Source organism: Gasterosteus aculeatus, chromosome 5 (genome assembly GCF_964276395.1).
Source record: "Gasterosteus aculeatus chromosome 5, fGasAcu3.hap1.1, whole genome shotgun sequence".
Taxonomy (NCBI): Eukaryota; Metazoa; Chordata; class Actinopteri; order Perciformes; family Gasterosteidae; genus Gasterosteus; species Gasterosteus aculeatus.
The window spans coordinates 7,862,298-7,886,705 of NC_135692.1; the positions used below are offsets into that span (position 1 = coordinate 7,862,298).

At 44.8% G+C, this 24,408-nt stretch overlaps 1 protein-coding gene across 23 annotated transcripts in view; it reads right to left on the minus strand.

Annotated features, from left to right (window-relative positions):
- Positions 1–24,408, minus strand: part of LOC120819774 (rho GTPase-activating protein 44) — a 42,897-nt gene that overhangs the window by 14,917 nt on the left and 3,572 nt on the right. For 18 of the 23 annotated variants that reach the window (XM_078102909.1, XM_078102894.1, XM_078102901.1 and 15 more), the window contains exons 2-11: positions 6,284–6,323; positions 6,049–6,168; positions 4,820–4,896; positions 4,309–4,420; positions 4,075–4,151; positions 3,305–3,422; positions 3,051–3,119; positions 2,887–2,968; positions 2,368–2,495; positions 1,452–1,563 (exon numbers count right to left, since the gene is read on the minus strand). In XM_078102909.1, the coding sequence (XP_077959035.1) occupies positions 1,452–1,563; positions 2,368–2,495; positions 2,887–2,968; positions 3,051–3,119; positions 3,305–3,422; positions 4,075–4,151; positions 4,309–4,420; positions 4,820–4,896; positions 6,049–6,168; positions 6,284–6,323 (935 nt within the window). The remainder of the gene's footprint in view (positions 1–1,451; positions 1,564–2,367; positions 2,496–2,886; positions 2,969–3,050; positions 3,120–3,304; positions 3,423–4,074; positions 4,152–4,308; positions 4,421–4,819; positions 4,897–6,048; positions 6,169–6,283; positions 6,324–24,408) is intronic. The other 5 variants (XM_078102910.1, XM_078102904.1, XM_078102892.1 and 2 more) reach the window with 1 other exon arrangement.

Genomic DNA, 24,408 nt, shown 5'->3' on the forward strand with positions numbered 1-24,408 from the left:
GTCTGTGCGTATGTGTGTGTGTGTGTTTGCACAGGCCAGTTGCCTGCTAAATAAACACATTAAATCAGATAATTATGTTGAAACTACAGTAGATTCGGTTCTAAGTTTGTTACATTTACAAAATAAAAGCCCGCTGCCTCTTATTGATGCTGATGGAAGCAGACGCCCCGCCACCCCCATCATGACCATCACTCCCAGTGGGACAGGGGCACAAATTAGATTTGCTGTTGGAGCTAACCCAGTTTAATGTGGGATCATTAGAGAGGCCTCTCTCTTTGTCCACATGCTCCAATGAACACAGCTGATGGATTTTTTGTTTAATAAAAAGGGAGAAAATGTAGAGAAGCAGGATGTGTGTGTGTGTGTGTGAGGTTGATAAAAACAACATTTGTTCAGGTGTCCTTACTGCTTAATTAGGACAACAATGGGAAAACAAGCAGCTTTCTGTCACATTGTTTTTGTTCCAAGTCGGATACAACAAACCCGTCTCAAATGGCTTGTTCATGAGGAGCTGCTCATCCATCGTTAGCGTGACAGTAATCTGTTCCAGTAGAAATTAGGAAGTATACCATTATATTAGGTTTTGTACTCGTGGCTAGCTGCTTTCTCTCTAACGTCCAACAGGGGGCGACTCCTCTGTTTGTATATAAGACTGAGAAAGTGAGTTTAACGTGAGATTAACAAATTCATGAGTTTATGGTCTCAATCTGTAGTTTCAAGTCAGATCATTGATAACTGATGACTGTAAACTTAGATTTAATAGTAGTTGAGGAGCAATGCTGCCCCCTATTTGTTTGAATTTCTCTAAACATTTTCTTACCGCTTCAGGATGTTTATACAATATTTATAGTTACTTTGATGTGAGATTTTATCTGACAGCAGCATTACGCAGCGTGTTCACCAAACATCAATAGCAGCATCATGAACGCTTTCTTTCTTCTGTAATCTGGTTTATTGTTGTAGTTTTGTTGGTAAGAATCTGTCTGACACACTAATCCCAGTTAAATTTGGGGATAGTTTATTGAATCTCTAAAAAAGAAAAGTCAAACGAAAACAGAACTATAACAGAAGCAAAAAGCTTCTCTTGCTGCAAACTGGACATTCATCTGTCATGTGTGGCCTTTCTGAACTTCCCCCTTGGAAGTGAACCTTTAGCAGAAACCCCTCTGAGCTTCACCGATTGTAACAGTTGAAATAAACATAAAACATGAATAATATCTGCTCCTCTGGGGGGGGGGGGGGGGGGGGGGGGGGGTGATTTAACAGCTTGACTGTGCCGTTTGTGCGGAGCAGGTGTGCGAGTCAGAAATTAAGATTCCTAACGAGCAGCCGGACTGATGCCAGCTCATAAATCCAGCGGCTCCTCGGCGTGGAGGACGGTAATCAGGTCCCTGGGTGGCAACAGATGGGTGAGGGGCAAGGGGGGGGGGGGGGGGGGGGGGGGGGGGTACCTGCGATGGCGTGCGGGTCCGCAGAATACTCCTGAACGTCTAGCACGCCGCAGTCCAAAGACGCCTTCAGCTTCTTCAGCTTGGAGGCCGAAGGAGCGACTCTGAACAAACCCTGAGGCACAAAACACGGAGAGTTTCAAAGTAAAAGAGCCGCTGTTTGTTGATTACATGACATTACAGGTCATTTAGCAGACGCTTTTATCCAAAGCGACGTACATTACACTTTAAACCCATGGCTTTTTTACATTTTGCCCGGCGAGCAATTAGGGGTTAAGTGTCTTGCTCAGGGACACTTGGACTTGGGGCAGCAGGGACTCGAACCACCAACCTTGCGCACCCGCTCTACCCCCCTGCGCCACGACGACCCCATCAATGGATACGTGTTCTTGCACAGCATATTCAGCTGGTTTTACGTAAATAGCGTCACACGTATATACATCTGAAATATTCCCACGGTTTCATACACGTTTGGGAAACTTTCCGGACATTAAACTTCACTGCTAATGAACAAACAGCCGAGTCGCCATCAGGCTGCTCGTCCTATAAAGTATAAAGTCATTAATGTGATTAATGAATTTCAAACTTCTCCAAACATTAAGTTAAACAAACCTCACATTAGGCCTAATGACTGTGAAATGGAAATTAAGATATTCATAATGATATATTTGTCTTTTAATCTCATGAAGATCTGCTTAAGGAAAACATTCACTGGACCCTCAATCCGTCTCCATTAAACAATCATTACATTCAGAGCCATTAAAGCTGCACGGCCCACTGGCTGCATAACATGGCGAAGTGACGTATTCACGTAGCATTACGTAGCTTGGACCTCGTTAGACTTCTGCAGAGTTTCTCATCAGTGGATGTGTTTGCTGTGTATGTGTGTGTGTGTGTGTGTGTGTATTTGCAGTCTGACCTCCTCCTCCATGCCACACTCCAGCAGCATGGTGACACAGGCCTCGATGGGGAAGGCAATATCTCTCCCGCTGAGCGCTAAGTGCTCCTCTAATGGCTTCCCGTAGCAGGGCTTCTCCACCCAGGTCTCTGTCAGACACACACACACACACACACAAGTACGCAAGACATTTAAAGTAGCAGCTCAAGATGCTAATCGTTTCCTCCTGCAAACAAACAGGAAGGGAGCAACAAAGATGTTTAATGTGACTAAGGATTCGAAAGGTGCTTTGACTTAAGCTGCTTAATAATAATAATAATAACACCAACATACCCCGTTACCTCCGTGGTCAAGAAGCACACCTGACATTTATGTTGATTATAATAATGAATGCCGAAATGTCTATCATAGTTGATTTTGAGCTGTGATTAAATAAGTAAAATTCCAACAGAAGGACCCCAAACTGTTCAAATCAACACAATTGGAGTCGAAGAATCGAACGGTGAAAGGTAAAAATCAGGCGGCGTGAATGAGACTCACCCTGATGAGCTTTGATCTGTGGCAACACGCTCTGAAGCAGCTCTAACGACTTCCGGTGGTATTCGGCCTGGACTTCTATCAGCTGCACAGAGAAGAGATCGGAGCGTCTGAGATGGACCAGCAGAACATTTGTGAGGCTCACAGGAGGGACGCAGCCTACTTACCGTCTGGAAGTAGCTTGCATAGTCGATTTCTTTGGCCACAAAACTGTACATGTCTGCTGATAACTGATCCTGGTGAAGTAAAAAACAACAACAACAAATATATAACACGCTAAAAAGGTAAATAAACATCATGACAGCTCTGTGATTGTGCATCTCCATCCAAAAACCGGGACAGGAAGTTAAAAAGAGACACTTGATGGAAGCATGACGTTGAATAACCAGCTAGTTGATGGAGAAGAAAGGGGATCACTGACCCTACAGATCTCCATGCGGTTGGCTGCCTCCTCCATCTCCTCCCGGAGGTGGTCGGCCTTTGCTCCCGATGGCTGCAGGTCCCTGGAGAGTCCTGAAGACTTGGTGGACTGATAAAACCTGTGAACACATCAGTACCGATGATTAGTCAGTATGTTAACCTGCTTTTGACTGAAGAGGCATTCGGGACCTCTGACTTCAGACTTCATGGATAAACAAATGAATTCTGACAGCAAAACAAAACGAGCGGTTGGAAAAGCCAACGTAAGTCTCCATCTGTGAATGTGAATATGAACTCCTCCTCACTCAAACCCCCTCTGGGGTGGAGATAATGTGCCCCTCTGCCAGAGGAGCTCAGCACAAAGCAGGATGATGGAGGACAGCAAAAAAAACCAACGTCATAGATTTGGGTCACACAAAAAAAAATGTTTTAAACCCTGACTGACTGAAGGAAAATCCCATTTCTCTCCATGTCACTGATCAGAGAGCTGACGGGGAGTCAACAAGACCCGTTCTGATTGGACGGGAGAGAAATCTGCACTTTGAGAGGTTTTCACAGTTCTAAAGTTTAAAAAAAGAGCACTGATTTCATGATTATCAAGCTGTAATGGACCCAAAGTAATCATTGTGTATCACAATTAACAGTTAATATTTGTTGGTGCTCTCAAAACATAAATATAACATATTTGGGTTTTTCACAAAAAGAAATTGTAAAATCAATATGAGTTAAAAAGATACGAATAAAATAGTTTGAAGTATAAATCGGACTTACCGTGTGCGCGCTGAGTCCATGTCCAGGACCAGCTTGGCTAAGTGCTTCCTCTGTTTCTGGATATTTGGGATTTCCACCTGCGGGGACGAGAGCTGGTGTGAGAGGAGGGAAACTCAGCGTTGATTCTATTTTTTGTATTATAAACTCCCCAGATTTTATTAGTCATTGAGTGACAAACAACTACTGTGAAAAGAGTGGGAAATAAGAGCGCGATGGGTTGGTTTGTTTCCGTACCTCTGCGAGGTCGTACAGCGGCTCCACCACGTCCCCCTCAATGGTGAGCTCGAACAGCAGGAGCTCGTGAGCCAGTTTGTCCTGCGTCTCTCCGCACAGCTTCAGCATCTTCCTGCAGCAGAGAACCAGGAAGGCAAGAGAGCCGGCGATGATGGTGATGATTTACATCTAGTCGTGCACCTTTCTGTGCAGAACAATAAATATACAGTGATGCATTGATAAGTTAACCCAGAAAGGTGATTTAACACTGAGCAACTCGCTTCAGGTCAAAATCTATGTTTGAAATACTTAAATTTCCTATATTATTAATTACAGAAAAACAAATAATAAATGACTACATGTGCAGGTTAGTGGGTGACGCCCCAAAAATATTTCCTGCTTGAATGAAATCAGCTCTACATGATTAAAATATTCCTTTCTATGTCGCTGCTCCAAGAGGGAACATTCTGCCGATGATACAGAGGATCAATGATGTGTGTGTGTGTGTGTGTGTGTGTGTGTGTGTTCTCACCCGAGGAGAGACTCGTCCCCGAGCACCGCCGCCCCCTCCACCATACATTGTGCTAGTGTTGTGAGAGGAAGCTTCTTCTGCACAAAACCCCCACAAAAAACACACGGACAAACAATCGATGAGTCAAAATGAACCGAAACACATCAACACCAACGCGAGCGTGGCAACGCACATACACACACACACAGACACACACAAAGACACAAAATCCATCCTTTCATTCACTCAAATCGATAGCATCAATTTGTTGGCTGTTGATTGTGACGAAGGAGATACTTTGTAATGAAGAACATGCTTTTTATCATCACGTTCATGTAATTAACGTTACTCTGAAGCTTCTGCAGGAAGCCGGATCCGGGTCAGACCACCGTTGGGCCGAGGAGGTTCTGGTGAACCTGAATGATGATGTCATCCGGTTTCACCTGAAGAAACTGAGACTAGTTCTTGTAGAGGATCAGGACTAAACTGAGACGAGTTCTTGTAGAGGATCAGGAAGAAACTGAGACTAGTTCTTGTAGAGGATCAGGACTAAACTGAGACGAGTTCTTGTAGAGGATCAGGACTAAACTGAGACAAGTTCTTGTAGAGGATCAGGACTAAACTGAGACGAGTTCTTGTTCGAGGACCTTCTCGACCGGTCCGCGAAATATTGTCTGACATGAAAACGGTGAGACGAGTTCTTGTAGAGGATCAGGACTAAACTGAGACTAGTTCTTGTAGACTAGAGGATCATGACTAAACTGAGACGAGTTCTTGTAGAAGATCATGACTAAACTGAGACGAGTTCTTGTAGAGGATCAGGACTAAACTGAGACGAGTTCTTGTAGAGGATCATGACTAAACTGAGACGAGTTCTTGTAGAGGATCAGGACTAAACTGAGACGAGTTCTTGTAGAGGATCAGGACTAAACTGAGACTAGTTCTTGTAGACTAGAGGATCATGACTAAACTGAGACGAGTTCTTGTAGAAGATCATGACTAAACTGAGACGAGTTCTTGTAGAAGATCATGACTAAACTGAGACGAGTTCTTGTAGAAGATCATGACTAAACTGAGACGAGTTCTTGTAGAGGATCAGGACTAAACTGAGACGAGTTCTTGTAGAGGATCAGGACTAAACTGAGACGAGTTCTTGTAGAGGATCAGGACTAAACTGAGACTAGTTATTTTTCTCACTCGCCGATAGCGATGGACATTATGATTAAAGCATTCCCGGGTTGGATCCTCACCGAGGGCGACCTGACCGACTTCTTGTCCACGTCCACGCCCTGCTGGCCCTGCAGACACGCCGTCAGCTTCTTGTGCGTGCTGTGAGACACCTGCTTCACCAGCTCCAGACGTTTCTCCACCTGTCCCAGGGAGAAAGAAGACCACATGAGACTGAGCACTGCATCATTCACACACACACACACACACACACACACACACACGCACACGCACACGCACACGCACACGCACTAGTACCTGTAGTAGGTCGTCACTTAATACTTCTGTTTTTTCAGCCCTGGAAAAGAATAGAAGAAGAAAAGGGAGGCTGTTAGGATGATTTGATCACTGGGCAACACATAGATACACAAACTGTATAATATAAATACATGATAATAATATAATGATAAGTTCTCATCTGTTTGACTAAAACTATGGAGGTAGAGACAAAACCTGCCCCAGTTGATCTCTTTGGTATAACCTGATGATATGAATTATGTATTATATTTAACTATGGCATCTAGAATAAATAAAATGAAAGCATTGCACAGCAACCAGGGAGCCAGTAAAGTAGTACTTTAAGAAACAAAAGAAAACCCCATTAAGAAAGTACAGTAAATACAGTAAGTACTTAGTAAATATTTTGTGGAATAAATGTTTTTTTTCATCCACAAAGAGAATTAATAAACTATAAATAAATAAACCACAAGTTAAGAAAATACACACGTTAACTTGATCCTAATTCTTATTAGAGTTCCGACCAAAGATTCTCTCAATTATTGATGAATCTGATGAATATTTATCAATCATTTTATCCAAAAGAATCATATATTATCTTGGTTATAATTGTGAAAAGCCTGAGGTTTATTTATTGAAGTTTTATTTAAACTAAAAACAGTCCCAAAACTAAGGAGATTCAGTTTATTATAACATATGACACAGGAAAGCAGGAAATCTGTACATCTAGCTGCAGCTACTTAAATTAAATTATCTTCACTGGCTCTTCAGTTAAAATGAGTTTTTTACGAGCTTGAACGGAAAAGGATAAATCAAATTCTCATAAAGAGAACATGAATGTCACAATGATGGCAAATCACCCCAAACTCATGGTGGCGAAAGACGACCTGGTTCACTGTGTGGCTCTGTGAGAGTGTATATATATATATATATATATATATATATGTATATATTGTCTGTGCGCAGCGCGCGCACAGACAACTGAGCAGTCTAGCAGCTTGTTGACATCAGCGCTGCAAAACAAGACCATCACAAATCATCCTAAAATGCTTACAATGTAAAAGACATAATTTTCTCTCCTCTGTGAAAGCTGTTTGGACGGCATACAGGTCCACGCACACACACACACACACACACACACACACACACACACACACACACACACACACACACACACACACACACACACACACACACATACACACACGCTCTCGGCTGCTAATGACAGTTTGTTTTCTAAATTCTTCTTGACCTCTCAGTGTATTGTGTCGGCAAATGTTCCTGCATAATGGAGCGAGACGACGTCTGCAAAGACAGCCGATGATTCAAACGCGTTCGGTTCCAACTGCCGTGTCCTCAATTACCAGCAGGAGGCAAGATCCGATAATGCGTTGAGCACACGCCCCCCCCCCCCCACACCTCCACACCCCCCAGGGTAATGCATGTGATCCTGAGAGTGTAGCTGCAGCATAATGTACCTGCAGTGCTGCTGGATGCACAAATGTCACAGTGTCTTTCTGTTGAAAAGCAGCTGTCTGCTGGAGAAAACGTTGTGTTCAGGGACTATCACAGGTAGAGGGAACATTTTGTTCTGATGTAAAAATAGACATTTTGAATAAGAAGTTTGCATGTGTGAGGATAAATATCTCTAACTAAAGGCTTTTAATGCATCTTTCCTTATTAAATAACACTTGGATGCTGCTGCGGAGTCTCTGCATATCTGCACGTGTAAGGAGAGAAGAGAAGGTCAGCTGGTAATGTTGTGCTGCTGACGTTTTCCCCTCTTGGGATTGGGACGTCATGGCGGCAGGAAGCAGCTGAGGCAGGGAGAGGCTGAGCAACACATGGTTCATATTTTGGAGGAGACGATTGAAATCAACGGGGACAAAAACGAACGCTTAAATCAAACTGAATGGTCGCCTTTGATTTAGGAAAAGAGGGGGACGGACCTTTAATTTGAAGGTCCTTCATTACACCCCTCCCCTCCAACACGCTCCTCTCTCTGCAGCTTTCTGTTAATTGTTTGACACATCAAGGGCGCCACAACGTCCCCAATCACAGCCTCAGCGGAGCAGTCCGGACTTTGCTGCCGCATCAGGTTCTGTCGTCACAGCCGGGATTCCCCCCGGCCCGGCAGGGAGGGAGGGATGGAGGAAGGGAGGGAGGGCAGTGGGGGGGCAAGAGGAGAAGATTACACATGTGTAAAAAGCGGTTTCTGCAAGCTTTCTTGTTGTGATCGCACATCATTTTAATCACTTTGAGCTTCTAAAAACGGCACAACGTGTATTATTTAGTTCCATTTGGTGGTCTGGTTACGGATCACAACTGACTGAATGAGGCTCCGCTCAAGGCCGAGAGCAAAGCCGGCAGTACAACCCGCTCAGACGAAATCCATACCATAATAATCCTCACGTCTAGATGTGAATGGCTCATTCTACGCCAATGAAAAACAGAAGTAACATCGGCTTTAGATGATTGTACACACATAAAGACATGTGACACACTGGCCCTTTATTAAAGGTGTTATCCGTATGGTTGAATGCACTTATTGTAAGTCGCTTTGAAAAAAAGCGTCAGCTAAATGACATGTAATGTACATGTAATCTTTGTTACTGAAGGCGGAGCATTCAAAAACAATCTGGTGGAGCCATTCGGAACAATAAAGAAATGGCACCATAGACATGTACTCTAACAAGACCCATATTTTTCGAATCTATAATTTATCGGCCTCAAAGATCCACAAAATCTGTTCTGGATCAACGGTTCATTTTACATCTTTAAATAAAGTCGGCCCTCAATATTTCTCTCAAAATATTTGTCAATACGTGCTACATTTTTAAAGTAGTTCTAGGATGTTTAAGACTACTGCTGATCTCCTCACAAGGTACTAAGATCATTGTTGATTTATTTGAGTTATTCATTTTGAGAAATGTGCTGTTCATCCCCCCCCAAAAAAACAATAATAAATCCTGAAGCAACGCGAACCCTCCGTGTGGCTCTGAGACGTCACTGCTCAAACTATCAATTCTGCCATTTTTCTCCCTGCGAACCGAAGGAGGCGTTTCTGTTCTCCCTGTTTGGAGAAGCCGTCTTGTTTTAGGTTTCTTCCACAGCCTGATCACAATACGCAGGTTTAGATTGTATTTAATGTGCAGTTCGGTCCCTCGTGAGGAGATTCAGGACCGATAAATCCCTGAGGAGAAATGTTCCAGGTGGAATCAGATTACCCAGCATGCTTCTCTCCCACCGCTAACCGAGGGAGGGGACGGGAGGTAGGGGGAGGGGGGGGGGCGGGAGGTAGGTTGTGGTTGCCATGGCAGCAGGTGTTGCAGGCGGCGACAGCGGAGAGGATGGATGGATGGATGATGGATCAAACGGCCGACGGAGCAGAGCGGAGCTGCTGCTCGCAGCCTGAGCTGAGCCGCCGGGGGTCGAGCTCTGCATCCCTCAGAGAGGCAGGAGATGAGATCTGCATCTTCCTGTACATTCACACACACGCACACACGCGCCAAGCCTCTTCTTTTGCTTTCAAGGTCATGTGCCTCTCCACTTTAGCAGCCGGGAGAGAAGATCCCGTCGCAGATGATCGTGAATCCGCCCACGTGGGATGAAGATAAACTCGTCAAGTGTTTCCGTCTTTGCACATGAAAGATATCGAGTATCCTTTTTTCAAACGTGTTCCTGTGGATGGCGAATTCTATTTTTAGGCAAATTTGATCAAACCCTTGAATATAAAACGCAGGATAACCGACTTTTCACGGCACACAGAGCTGGATGTGTAAACAGTAGATAAGCGAAGTAGACGGAAGATAATAAAAATTTCATGAAGAGATCAACACTGCTTTTGTATCCGTGCGTCCAAAACAGTGAGTGAGTGTTGGACAGCAGTATTTCCCTACAGGTTTACAACCTCGGCGGGGGGGATTTTCAGGGGGGGTAGCGCCGCCCTGTTATAATGGTTGGGGAACCACTGGATCGTCAGATTTATTTAATACCACAAATTAAAAATGTTTAAATTGTGTGTTGTTTTGGCACAATCCCTCTCAGAGGGAGTTGTCTTGTTTTTCTTGGTGATTCAGAGCAGATAATTCTGCTGTAAAACACACAGAAGAAGATCCCCATGAAGACATTCAGCCTTGTGCCATTTACATCGGACCACCTTGGCGCTGGTGCTGCATGGCAAACAGCTCTGACACAAGATAACCAAACAAAACCCGGGGCAGAAGCTTCCCCCCCCCCCCGGGAAAAAAAAATCTAAATGCCGCTCACAACCAAAAGTTTGCAGCGTCCCTCCAGAGACTTTTTCTCCCAGAGGAGCACTAAATCCCACGGCTTCCCCCCCCACCGGAACAATTCCAGACTCATTGCGGATTCAGCCGGAGTAACTCGGCCCCCCGTAGGCCACACCGATCGACGGGGGCAACCAGAGAAGCCCTGGAAAAGAAAAAATAACAAAACAATCTAGCGCAGGAGGTGGTGCTCCTTTAAAGCCTCACGCGGCTTCACTCGGCACCTCCTGGGGGGGGAAATGGCTCAGAACACCAAGCTGAATATTTGAGAGACGGAGGAGCAGAAAAGCACACAGAGGTGGATTAATGGAGCTTGTGTAGGGAAGGTAAGACGATGTTAAAGGTTAAAAAGAATAGAAATAGATTTATTATCAACACAAAAACCTACTTGATAAGATCAGTGTCGTTTGTTGATAGTGGGTTTTTTTTTTATATCATTTGAAACACTGTTTATGTTTATGCTTTAATTCTAATCTGTGTGACGTTTTCAGTTAAGATCACATTCAGCAACAATCCACAACTACGTTTTTACTTAACTTACATTTAAACAAGCGGATCAGCCAAATGATGACGGAGGATTGATCCGTGAGAGGAAGAATCAAGGTCAGATTTGAGTGTTTCTTTAAAGACGCATACATGAAGCAGCGCTGACCGAAACTTCAATGCTTCACAGTTTTCAGTAAAAAATACAGTCGAAGGGCAGAGTATGGAGGGCAAACCGCTGCAATACATTGATCATCAGCCGATCTGCTGATCATCTTCTCTATTTCACTATCAGGGATTTATTGTAGACACTTTCAACTCTCTTCTTTCTTCGCACACACACTCACACAATGGCACACATGACGCGATGCCCACGTGAGACCACCATAACCAGCGCTGCTCACCACACTCGACCCGGGGAGGCCTCCCTCGTGTCGGCCTGCGACCCCCCGACTCTGCTTTCATGTCCTCACACATCTGGCCTGGCGTTGATGCTCGGAGAACGTGTCGAAACACGCGGCCTCGGAACAACGACCCCGGATTCACTGACCTGACACCTGTGTGCTGCTCCCCCCCCACCGCTCACACAACGCAGCGAACCCCATCCAGTGATTCAGCACCCAGAGGGACGTCATGACCCCATAGACTGATCCCACACCACAGATGTACACCAGGACGGCCGCAATCCAAAATGGCCACGACTAAGAAGTATTCTTTGAAAAGATCCGTTTTCTTTTTTCCATTTCGGAGTTTCAGCTCGCCCACCTCAACTACCTCATTCAGACCCGAAGGCTCGGGGTCGGTGCAGGTGAAACCAGGTCGGCCCAATTAGCTAATTGCCGTTCCTTTAATTGCAAATCCTTGTTTTCAAATTCTTCTTCCCACGGAGAGGTGAACATCTGGCGAAGGTGGGCGACGTTTATCCCCTCTCTCCCCTCAGCAGGAGCTGGGTCACAGCCAGCGCTCTTTTTGGGGGTTTTCCGCCCCTCACTCGTCACTCGCAGAGGAAACGGACTGCTGCCAAGTTCTCATCGTGTATGCAGGCAACAATTCCACAGGATGACTAATGGCCGCGAGGAGAAAAAGAAATCCGGAGGAAAAAAAAAGGGCGAGACTCGAAAGCGCCTTCATGCAGTGACGACGGCACCGCCGGGAGAACAACTCCAGCAGGTGACGGTGCTTTGCTGCGAACAAAGATGGCTGATCTGTGAAGAGATCCCTCCGTCACACACAACTCCAGAAACGCGATGTCTTGTCGTCGCCGTGGATACCGCCGACCTCTCCGCTCCACAGGCCGGGAGAGCTTCTCTGAGCTCTAGTGCCTCCGCTGGGAGTGACAATTTTAAATCCAGTCGGCTGACCCCGGATCAGCAGGGTCACGTTTTTCAGGTGGTTGGGTGTGTTTGTTTGCAGCTTTTTGTCACAACGTGAACAGGTGACCGTGTTCGATCCAACATGTAATATTGCACGGGAGAAAGTGATGAAGCACTCGTGAGTTGATGAGGGCCTTTTATTCTTCCTCCACACCGTCTGCAGCATGCAAGCTGCGATTTGCACTACGGCACTTAGAATTAATACCAACATTATTATCCAAAACAAACAGCAACCTTGTGGCCCATGAATCTCATGAAAGCTGAGCAAATTTGCTTTAGCAAGACCTTTGCAAACACAAACTTAAGGCAGACAAAAGATGTGAAGTAAGTTACAGAATAAAAGCTGCATTGCTGAGATACGTCATGCGAACCTCAGACCTGCTTATTTTCCCAGTTGCAGAATGAGCTACAAACGCAAATCATTTATATTGTAAATGTTTCTGAAAAACGTACCATAGGAATGTCAATAGAAGGGATTAAAGTTTGTCTTTTTGACACAAACACACACACACACATGCACATATATACACATGAATCAACAACACACAGCAACGACTCCCTCATGAGGGAGGAGACAGCCGGCATGAATTCAGGCATTACTGCAACACTGATGTCACGTTTCACTGCCACATTAATTAGCCATTAAACATCTGTTTCCAGATGTTTAAGAGAGAGTCACACCGAGGAGAAGCACATCGCAGCGGACTAATAAAACCTGCGACCTTCAACTCGTGTCCTCAAACCTTCCCTCTGAGGAACGCAAAACTCAAACCCATTAACACTGATAAGTCTGACTTTCCAGTTGTGTACTTTGTGTACCAGGTGTAGTGCCGAGATCTGTAAAGCAACAAATAAAGGTAATAAAGGTCTTCTTTAAATAAATTTGTCTTTACTACTTCATGTGGTGGTGAAATTCAAATGAGAGCAGCCGACGTGTTGTTCACACAGCTGTTTTCGGGGCAGGTCACTGAACCAGGAGCCGGCGTTCTGAATGAAATCCATATGAAAAACACAACGTGCAGCTGATCTCGCTCTCTGTGATGTGGAAGTGACCGGTGGGAGCTGATTCAGGGGGAAACAGACTGTGACACCAGAGACTATTTAATTCAAAGCCAAAGGAGGACTCCTCTGAGAAGCCTTGACGCATGACTTGTTTGTGTTTCAGCTCTGATTCATGCTTGCAAGCATTTAATAAATGTTCTGCTCAATGATTTGATTCACTCGAGTAAACAACGTGTTATATAAATAACCTCAAACTTCATGAAAATTCACATTGTTCTGCTAAACAGCTTCGGGGCTTTACAACGCTCGTCCCTCCGAGGAGACAAACAACGGGTCCCATTTTCTGTAAAAGAGTCATGAGTGGACTTCATCAGCGAGGAACACAGGAGGCATTGAGGCTGAAGCGGAAAGCTGTGAAATCAAGGATCCTGAGAAAAAGCATCTTGTGACGACGGCTCTGCGTGTTCTAGCGTTTTTATTTATAGATCGGTCGACGACCACACTGATGAATCTGCTGTTCTTTTACATTCGCTCTGTGTTCCATTGACAGGTTGACGTCGGACTCCCACACAACGCTGCAGACACGCGTGTAAAATAAGTTGTGGCGTTCAACCTCGAGCCGCCTTGTTAGATCCTCTGATCATCTGTCAGCCCTCAATGATACGCTGTCAGAGCATAGATATGTATATATACATATACATATAGATACACACGGGCTCAGTGGCATGCTGTCACACACACACGCTGCCACTGGGATCTAAAGTTAGGCGTTTCAGTGGATTTAGGAGGCCTCAGATGGAGCAGCGTGGCTCCGGTTCATCTGATTGTCATGATGTGTTCAGGAATCAGGAAACATTTATTGCCAAAATATGACAAACATACAAGAAATTTGTCTTGGCAGTTGGTGGGTGACAGTAGACACAAAACAGACAATAGACAACAAGACAGCAGTGCAATAGTAATAAATAATAAAATAAAAATAAAGAAAAAATTAAATTAAATTAAGATGTGCATGTGATACACTTTACCATGTTCATCCTCGTCAATGTGTCTCCAAGTGTGAATTTAAGGATCTGGTACTTTCATACCGTACTACATTTAAATAGAATCTCTGACAGGCGGATTATCCTCAATGAGAAGTCTTATTGTTTATTCTTAAAGGCTCTGCACACACACCCAGACACACACACACACACACACACACACACACACACAGACAGGTGTGTTTTTCTATTCCGCTCGTCAGGTTTGTCCTGTTCATCCTGAACAGAGGTCACATTGTGCTTTATAAATTTAAGGTACTGTGCCACCTCTAGTTTGTAGTATTTATATTGTGATATTGCTCGATCACTGTCCCATTTTTTCTTCTCCTTAACCAGTTTCAGTTATGGAATCTAAATAAAGTTATGATTGTGAATCTATTCCCTCTTTGTTGCATTGTGCACTGCCACATAGCTGAAGAAATAAATGTAATATTGATATTAATTAAACACCTTCCGTACCGTTCCGTATAATGAACACTAATCATGTCAAATAAGAACTAGCATACATCGGGGCGGCCGCAGGCCTCGTGGAAATGAAACTCTCCGTCACAGTAATTACCGTACAGCAGGAGGAGGTTAATAACCGGCGATAATAACTTTGCATTGATTCAAACCGGAGGTGTGAAAAGTGTAGTTCACAAACGTCAAGACGACTATGTGTACTTCTTATGTGAAATATATGCTTTAACCTGCTACAGTCCAGTTCCCCTTTGACTCTTAGGCAAAGCTTCCTGTGATTGACCTGCAAATTAAGTTCCCTGCAGCTCGTTTTATAAGGAGGCGGATTTCATAGGTTAAAACCCGACATGCACCATGAGCTTCTCCCTCATAAAAGCCGCTGTGACTAAACCATTTTGTGCTCTCAGCATGCAGCTCTGTCGACGGAGGACACACACACACACACACACACACACACACACACAAACACAGCACGAGTGTGTCTCTCTCTGTGCATTTTACAGTCATTTTCAGGAACCCCACAGCGCCTGATGAAATACGACGACAGCAAAACCTCACCTCGGGCTCCTCTGAGCTCCTCTGGGCTTTTTCCTCGAACCTGTTACTATTTGTTGCATCAACACACAGCCCCTGATAACGTAGGAACCATTAACGAGAGAGAGAGAGAGGGAGAGGGATATATATGGCGCTTCCCCCGCAAGGCCTTCGCTTCCGCGCTGCGACCCACATTCCACATTCTGTGACGGTGAAATATTAATTGCCGCAAACGCAGCCGATCGGGACGAAGGCCGTGTGTTGTGCTTGGAGACGTTCAATATTTTAACAGCAAAACAATATGTTGCAGCACGACCGCGGAAAGCTATTGTATATGCATGTATACATGAGCCAGAAAAGGTCACTGAAGCAGGAGGATGAGGAAGCAAAGAGGATGTAGAGACAGAAAGAGAGAAAGCCTCTGCGTATTTGCCTCTGAAGCAAACGTAATCCTTCACTTGTTACGATTCATCTACTGTTTTCAAAATGTCAGCCGGGATGCATCAGGCGTCATAATGCTCTGCGAGCGAGCGCCAGATGCCTTTAGCAGAGGGGCCCCGCCTCAGGCAGCACAACCTGGTCCCCCCTCATCTGTCTTCAAACACACACACACACACACACACCTTGTTCTTCAATGCAAAAGGCTCATGAGGTGAAGCTGCGTTAGTCAGCGGCGGCGCTGTAGCTGCAATTCAGCACAAAACGCAGAGCGGATGGGCGGAGGCAGGAAAATAAAAAAAGAGTGTGCATTACAATCTGGGGGAGGAAGACTGTGAAGACAAACACACCAGAGAAGGGTCTGCTTCGCCGCATGCGCCGGGAGGAGCACCTGCTACGTTATTAGGGAGCATATGTTGCTCTTCTCAGCTACAAGTCACCGAGGCCGCTTCACGCCACGAGAGTCCAAAGAAAGAGGAGAGGCAGCGACATATTAAACGACTACAATTGCTGATGGGAATAAAGGAGGAAGGGTTAAAAATATGACTTTTCCTTAAGTGCCATCATGAAGTCAACGTTTCAATTTATCCAATACAAATACTGGGGCTGTTTGTACACATCCCGTAGTTACACAGTAACGACATTAACGTCTGTACCTGATGACCGGAACATTCTCTCTCATTTATCTCAGATTTTGGTCTCCACCACCAAATATATGTCTCTTAAGCTGCTAAATGCTCTTCTGTGCTCACCAGTTGGTCGCTAACTGTGTCTGTCTTGTGTTTGCAGTGGAGGAGGCAGAACACAAGCGCTTTTTACTTATTTTCCCCTGAAAACAGCCCAACACGACACTATGTCTTAGAGCCTTGAGAGGGATTCTGTTTTATTGGGGAGCTTGAGGTTAAATGTTTCTGCTTCATCCTCATAAATCCCTAGCAAACAAAAAAAAAACACTTGCATTGTAATTTACATGTATTTTTGTCCTTGTTCAGCTGTAATAAGAAAAGTTAAGGAGCACATGCATGTGTCTTACTGCAATACGATGAAACCAGAACAACCTATTGTTTATCAACTCTGTGAACTGTGAACGCTGAACATTTTCGATCATGTGTGACAACCGGAGATAAAACCGGCGTTGCGGTTTACGGCATTCATTTCCATTCACAGGCGTTACATAAAAGACACTTCTATCAACGATCGGAGCGGTGTGCCGGTGTGTTGCAGCTCTGCATAAATCCATCTGGAGATGTTTGAGAGGAGACGGCGGGGGAAGCCTGGATGTGTGAGTCATCCGCTGCATCATTTTCCTCCGTCGCAGGCTTGGAATGACCCGCAGGCTCTGAGAGGCCGTGGTGGTGTTTGCACCAATGCGCATTGTTAGAGCAATTATACATTCAAAGATTTAAAGGGCAACGCCCACTCTGCTCATGTACAGCACTAAAACAACATTTTAATAATGTCAATGTATTTTAATAATGTTAAGGTTTGGACTCAACAAACAACAGGGAAGTGTCAATTAAATATGATGTTATTTCTCCCTATTTTCTCTCTTTTTACCAACTCAGAAATCAATCAAATAATGGATAGAAAAGAATCAGCAGAACAATCCAGGATTAAAACAGTTATATCTCGGGTACCATGTTCAATGAAGTACTTTTACGGCCCAGGTTGCCTACAGGCAAACACACCACAAACTGCTTTAGCTTCCCTTTGCTGCTTACTGCTTCTTTGACCCGGACGGCGTGTGGGTGAATGTTTGAGAGAGGAGTTGGGTGTTTCCTGGAGAACCCTTGCAGTAGGAGTTCCCTTTCCATGAGTCAGCGGCTGAGTCATGAAGTCACTCAAGGGTGCAGGTTTTAAACCACACAATGCAGATCTCGCATCAAGACTCCTACAGCTCCGTTTGTTTTTTTTGAATGCAATAGGAAACAACTGAAAGTAAGTTATTTATATAATTTGTTAAATAATATGTGCGTGTATAAATATATGCACATTTTTTCACAGTTTTTCATCTTGCAAGATTTTCCAAAACCTTCTTTTTATTTATTTTTTTGTGCTTCTTTTATGAAGATTTTTTTGCAAAATCCCCCTTGATTGCATTGTTGCTTGCATATAAACAATGTATTCTTTTGGTCTATAAAATAATTAAAATCAGCTGTTTCTGGAACACATTGCGGCATAATAAAACAGTTATTTATTTGTGGCTCAATTTGCATTGATGCAAAATAAAAAAAGAGGCCAATCCTCACATTAGAGAAACCATATAAAGCAAATGTCTTGATAACTGATAACTGATAACTTACTGAAACAACTACTTAACATGTATGATTTTACTCCACACTCCTTGTTCCATTTATTAAAAGATCTCCACCTCCAAGGTCCAAATATTTGCCCCCTCTTGTGACCCCTAAAAGACATTTCTCCTCACCGGTGGCCGATGCCGAGCAGGAAGCCGCTCTCCTCTCGTACGTTAAACTAAATTTCCGGGGGCTCGAGAGGGAGCGGGATGCAGACGGGCTCTTTAGAGAGGCATCATATTATCGGCAGCGACATCTTGGTGTGCCACTGAGCCGTCTTATCGCAGAGCCGCTCCTCTGATTGCTCAGACAACAAAACTCGTTTGTGAGGATCTCAAATAGGAGCCTCACAAAAGCGTCGGTGAAAACAGGTGAGCGATCACACACAAAGAAGCTCCTCCGTCACTGCTGGACCTTCAGGCTCACAGATGGAGCCTCGTCTGAGGGTTTGCTGAAAGGTTTCACAGCAGGGTGGTGACACTGAGATGTTTGATTGATTGCACCTCAACACACTCCCAAATAAAGTCTTTTATAAGAGCACCGAGATGTCGTAGATGCTACATAGGAGGCTGTTTTTGAAGCCCCGGATTTGGCCATTTTGTCGCCATCTTGTTTTTTTGCAACCAGTGAAAAGGAAGTGACCATATCCAGACTGGAGGAGCGACAAAGAGACGCCCTCTACGTCTCTGGCAGAGGCCTGTCAATCACACTCAATCAAGCCAAAATCTTACCTTGCCACATGATCTATTAGACTCTGAATAAAGCATTATTTATCAAATCAATTTACATCATGCAATTAAAAGCCAAGCACTATTTTTTATGACTGCTGCAGCAACAGCAGGATATTTATAACAAAAAGCAATATTCAAACACAGCAATGAAATACTGGTAAATGTTTTATGAAGCTGGATCCTAATTTAATATATGAAGGATTTAACGGGTGAAAATAGCTGATGATAACCAGACGAATGTTTGTGTCCCACTTTCTCCAGTGCACTTGTTGTTTTACTTCAACGGCAATGAGCTTATAAAACAAAATAGCAGAACACATTTGCATTTTATAGGAGGGGAATTAGCTCTGTTCATCCACTTTGGGGCCCAAAATGAGACGTTATTGTGGACAGCTGCTGTGGTTTGGGCAGAACAGCTTCGCTCGGCAGATTAGCAGCTTTACTGCTGCTGTCGAGGTGTGCGACTAAAGACATCAGAGGGCTCCTGCAGAGGAGGAGACACTCCAGACGGAAGACCAACCGCAGACGCTTTTCGTATTTGCCGTTCCTTAACAACGCATGATTAAAATTCAAGCATTAATTTGTGTGTTTATCTGCAGGTGTGTTTGTGGGATAAAGGTTTTAGGAGCCTTCTTTCATGATTACACTTGGGTAAGTCTCTTAAAGATGTTTACATCATCATCTCAGACGTGATGGGTCTGTGTTCGATGACAGCACTTCTAAAGAAAAGAAATGTTTAAAAAAGAATTTGCTTGTCCGCATCTCAAGAAGTTTCCAGCCAGTCTGAACCCATTGGTTCCTTGAGAGGAAATATTTAGTTAAATCAGCTGACCCCCTTTGGTTTTTATTAAAGAAACAAAAGTGCATTTGTTTCCGGGACTATTTTCAGTGGCGGATGGATCCACACTTGGTGCTGTGGTGACTATTTGTGGCAGCAAGACAGTGTTTGTGTGACTGAGTCAGAATTAAACCACAGTGTGTGTGTTCGTGGAGATGAAGGAACAACAGCGAGGCTCACTGATGGGTTTTTAATGAAGCTCTGAGGCTGAGAGGAAGGAGAGATATGTGGCTTTAGTAGACACACACACACACACACAACACTTCACTGTGGATTTTGGTCTTGCATGTGAAGTGGTCCTCTTCACCCTGATGCCCCTTGTCTCGCACGAGGCAGTGACCTTGACACCAGTATGAGTATTGCGGGTTTATAGTATACTTGAGTATTGCGGGTTTGTCTGCCCATTAAAGTTTAAAAGACATCGATACGACACGGTGGCAACGAGGCCACACGTATAGTAGATGCCAACAGGCAGCTTACTGGCCACACCTTCAAAACGATGAGATACGACGAGACAGAGTTTTGGGTTACAACTTGAGCCAATACTTGTTTTGGCAAATTAGCACCATTAAAAGTAGGCAGAATACCCATTAGTAGCTTCTTTGTGCATTAAACTCATGGACATACTGACAACATCACTAGATTAGTTTGATACTGAAACTGATGTGATAAGTGATATTATGTTTCCTTTGTCAGCCAGTAAAACTGGATGTAGTGTTTAGTTCTTCAGTTTTCAGATTATTTTGTAACATCTGGGACTATTGGCTAACTAATAATTAATGTTATTTAATTCCATTCCATGTCTAGTGGCATGTTGACTTCATCCCGGTTTAGTGGCATGTTGACTCCATCCCAGTCTAGTGGCATGTTGACTCCATCCCAGTCTAGTGGCATGTTGACTCCATCCCAGTCTACTGGCATGTTGACTTCATCCCGGTTTAGTGGCATGTTGACTCCATCCCAGTCTAGTGGCATGTTGACTCCATCCCAGTCTAGTGGCATGTTGACTCCATCCCAGTCTACTGGCATGTTGACTTCATCCCGGTTTAGTGGCATGTTGACTCCATCCCAGTCTAGTGGCATGTTGACTCCATCCCAGTCTAGTGGCATGTTGACTCCATCCCAGTCTACTGGCATGTTGACTTCATCCCGGTCTACTGGCATGTTGACTTCATCCCGGTCTACTGGCATGTTGACTTCATCCCGGTCTACTGGCATGTTGACTCCATCCCGGTTTAGTGGCATGTTTACTGTGTGGTCAACACCAGGCCTCTCTCCCGCCTCAGAGGACGACAGGGTGTGATTCCTGTTCTGAATGAGACATTAGAATGTGGCCACTGCTTCCCAATTAGTGTCCATTACAGCAGTAGAAATACTGCAGGAGCACTGGGAGTGTGTTACCACACAACACACACACACACACACACTCCCTGTGTGATGTAATTTCCTACCCTCCTCAGGCTAAGAAGCAAAGCACATTTTGATGTTCCCTGGAGGCTGTGGGCTGTTTTTAAAAGTGAGGCGGGACCCCGTTACAGCTGAACCAATGTTTCCAGCACAGCTGTGAGTTGGACAGACACACACGTCAGCGTCAACAGAACTGAGGGACCCTGGTTGACGTGGTGACAGGGGTTTGTGTGCCATGTGGTCGACACACCCTCACACCCACTCTTTGTGCCGCCCGTCTGTCTTCATGCACGTAGTCGGTAAGTAGACGGTCCAGTTGCTTCATCACAGTTTGGGCCTCCTTAGTTTCAATAAGAATTTTGTATTTTCCAAACCGTTTAATAACAAATCCTATTTTTCTACGCTGTCATGAGCAGCAACAGCAGTGCTGAGGGGGTTTGTGCATCTGTCTGCCTACGTGGCTCAGCAATAACTCAAAGCAGCGCCTCCATCATCACATTCCAGGGACTTCATTAACGCTCCACCGGCGGTGGTATCGCCCTCAGTCACTCCCTTGGTTTCAGCCCGAAGCCCCTCCACTTCCCCAAAAAACACTGAGAGACAAGTCCAGAAAACATGGCAGTGATGCCTCTTTTTTCAACGCACAAACACGGTGATTCTAACTTACAGTAATATGAATCCCATGATGTCATTTAAGGCAGGGGTCCCCAACCACCGGGTTGGTACCACTTGGTACCGAGCCACTGAGAAAGAATCTGGAAAGAGTTTGGGGACTAAGGGAGAGTCCACAACAGCAATAAAAGAAATCATAAAAAATCGTCTTACGTCCATTGTTTTTTATCAGTCTGGATTGTTTTGGTTTTGTTGCCTTTCTTTTGTAGAGATGTCGCCCCTCTCACAAATATAATGTGAGTATATGATACTTAAATTGCTGTCGGAGTCGGTTTTCTGCATAAATAAAATCTGGTGTTTACCAGAGATGTGCTAAAAAAAAAAAAAACGTATCTGCTCCAGAATTCCTCGTTGAACAAAACCGCATTTCTGCTATTCCTTCAATTGTGTGTTTCCCTCCCATCACTCGGGAATTCTGAGCAGCGTCTCCCGTAGACTCACATTGACAGCAGAGCCGGCAGAGGAGGGTCAGCTCCCCACTGCTCACAGGAACTCCTGGCTAACAGTCCAATGAGGACGAACTGGGACAGGTGGTCAAGCCAGACACACATCTTCTCTTCTCCCACGTAGACAGTAATACCTCTAATGAAACTCATAATAAAACGGCAGCCACCCGCCGCGTGAATCAGCGAGAGGTGCAGCACCTCCCTCTGTAAACACAAAGCCAACCGGCTCACAGCTCTGAGTTTCACCACCGGAGCATTTCCCTCCCAGGACAGCAGTGTTCACGCTGGATTCAGCATTTAATGTGGCCTCGCTATGAGCACGAATCATGCTCCAGATAGAGGCCAATCAATTATCAAATCCGGAGGATGTTGTTGGAATTAGCACTCGCATACAGCAGCGTGTTTGACAAATGGGTTCATTATCTTTCAGCCGACCGACCCGGCTGTCGAGGAGATAAATGTTTATACATTATTTATAACACCACCACCACCACCCCCCCCCCACGCAGCCCATGGAGCCTTTTGTGGTCTTCTGATGTATTTATATTCTCAAATCTCGCCTCCAGAGCAAAACACTGAAGGCGCAGCACTGATGGGATGTCAGCGGGGCCACGACAACAGCGACCTCCGGCCTGCAGGATGACATGAGGGCTGATGAAGACCTATGTGAACCCGCGAGGACCAGAGGCTGAAACCACGTACACCCGTACACAAAATTGATTCACGTCCTGCCTGTTAGGTTGCAGATAACAACGATTGGGCCACACCGAAAGGAAGCGAAATAACGGAGCCATGGAAGAGCATGCCATTCATGCCAGTCGTTCTGGCGATGAGCTCTCTTCTGTCACCGGAGCCGACAGACAGTTGATAACTGATATAATGGCTTTTGTGGCTGAATTGGAGCAAAATGCACACTGACTTTTGTCCGCGGACAAAATTAAACAATTTCCCACCCCGTTGATGGAGATTAGAAACCCATTTTTCCAAACCACTCGTTAATAGATGTCTCTCACGCTTTCGGTTTCTGCAGCTCGCGTTGACAAAGCGGGACAAACAGTTATTTTCCGCTTTCCAGGACGAAACGTGTTTTTTTATTAAAGGGACTTCCGTGAACCAAGAAGTCCAATTACAAGCCTATTTTTGTTTACCGCCAATACACACACATAGAAAGAAAATATGTGAATGAGAAGAAGATTTAAAAATACTCTGCAGTAGAAGTGACGGAGCCAAAAGAGGATTAGGCCCGTGCGACCCCCCCCCCTCTCCCACCACCACCACCACCCTTAGCCGTAACCTTGCTGTGCTCACACAGTTACACATTTTCATTCAGGCGCACAGTTTACGCAGCATTACGCAGGATTATTGGTGCAGGCCGACTGTTTCCAGAGATGAATCTAGCTGCGTCTGAACCTCTCTTGACCTATATTCTGAACCGGAGCGATGCAGCAGGAGTGTCGCCCTGAAGGGAGACGCATCGCTAGTTTTAGGATGCTCATGTGGCCTGTGTCTTGTTTTTACGCCACAAAAAAACGCCGAAGACCGACGGACATCTTTTGCGAGCTCCAAATGTTGCTCCTGTGTTAAAGAGAGGCATAGAAAGAGAAAAAAGCATTTAAATGTTCAAGCAAACATTTCCATTTGCCGGGATCCAATTCTCTGCCCAAAATGAAAAGGAGAACGGATGTCCATCACCTCCCCTGATGGAGGGGACACAATGCGGTTGAGTTCGGAACCACTCTGACTGCACAATATATATTTGAGGATTTATAGAATAACCAAGTGTGCATCGGCAGATGAATGGTACCATAATGTGATTTCGTCTCGTACGTTGAGCCGTTTCTCATATCAGGACTATTTCTTTATGCAACCTATTATGAAATGATCTGCAGGATATCTCCCTGTGTTATATTCTGAAGTGGTTTTAGGAGAACTTGCCGCTTTCATTTTCTCAAACACAATTTACAAAGTCAATACCATAGACAGTATATAAGAAGTGCACGTAGTCATGGTGACGTCACCCATTGGTTTGTGGACTGATGTTTTGAAGCCTCGAGTTAAGGTTTTTGCCAACGCCATCTTGGATTATACCAAGAGTTACCAGACGGAGACTCCCTGACACCTGTTGTCCTTATAG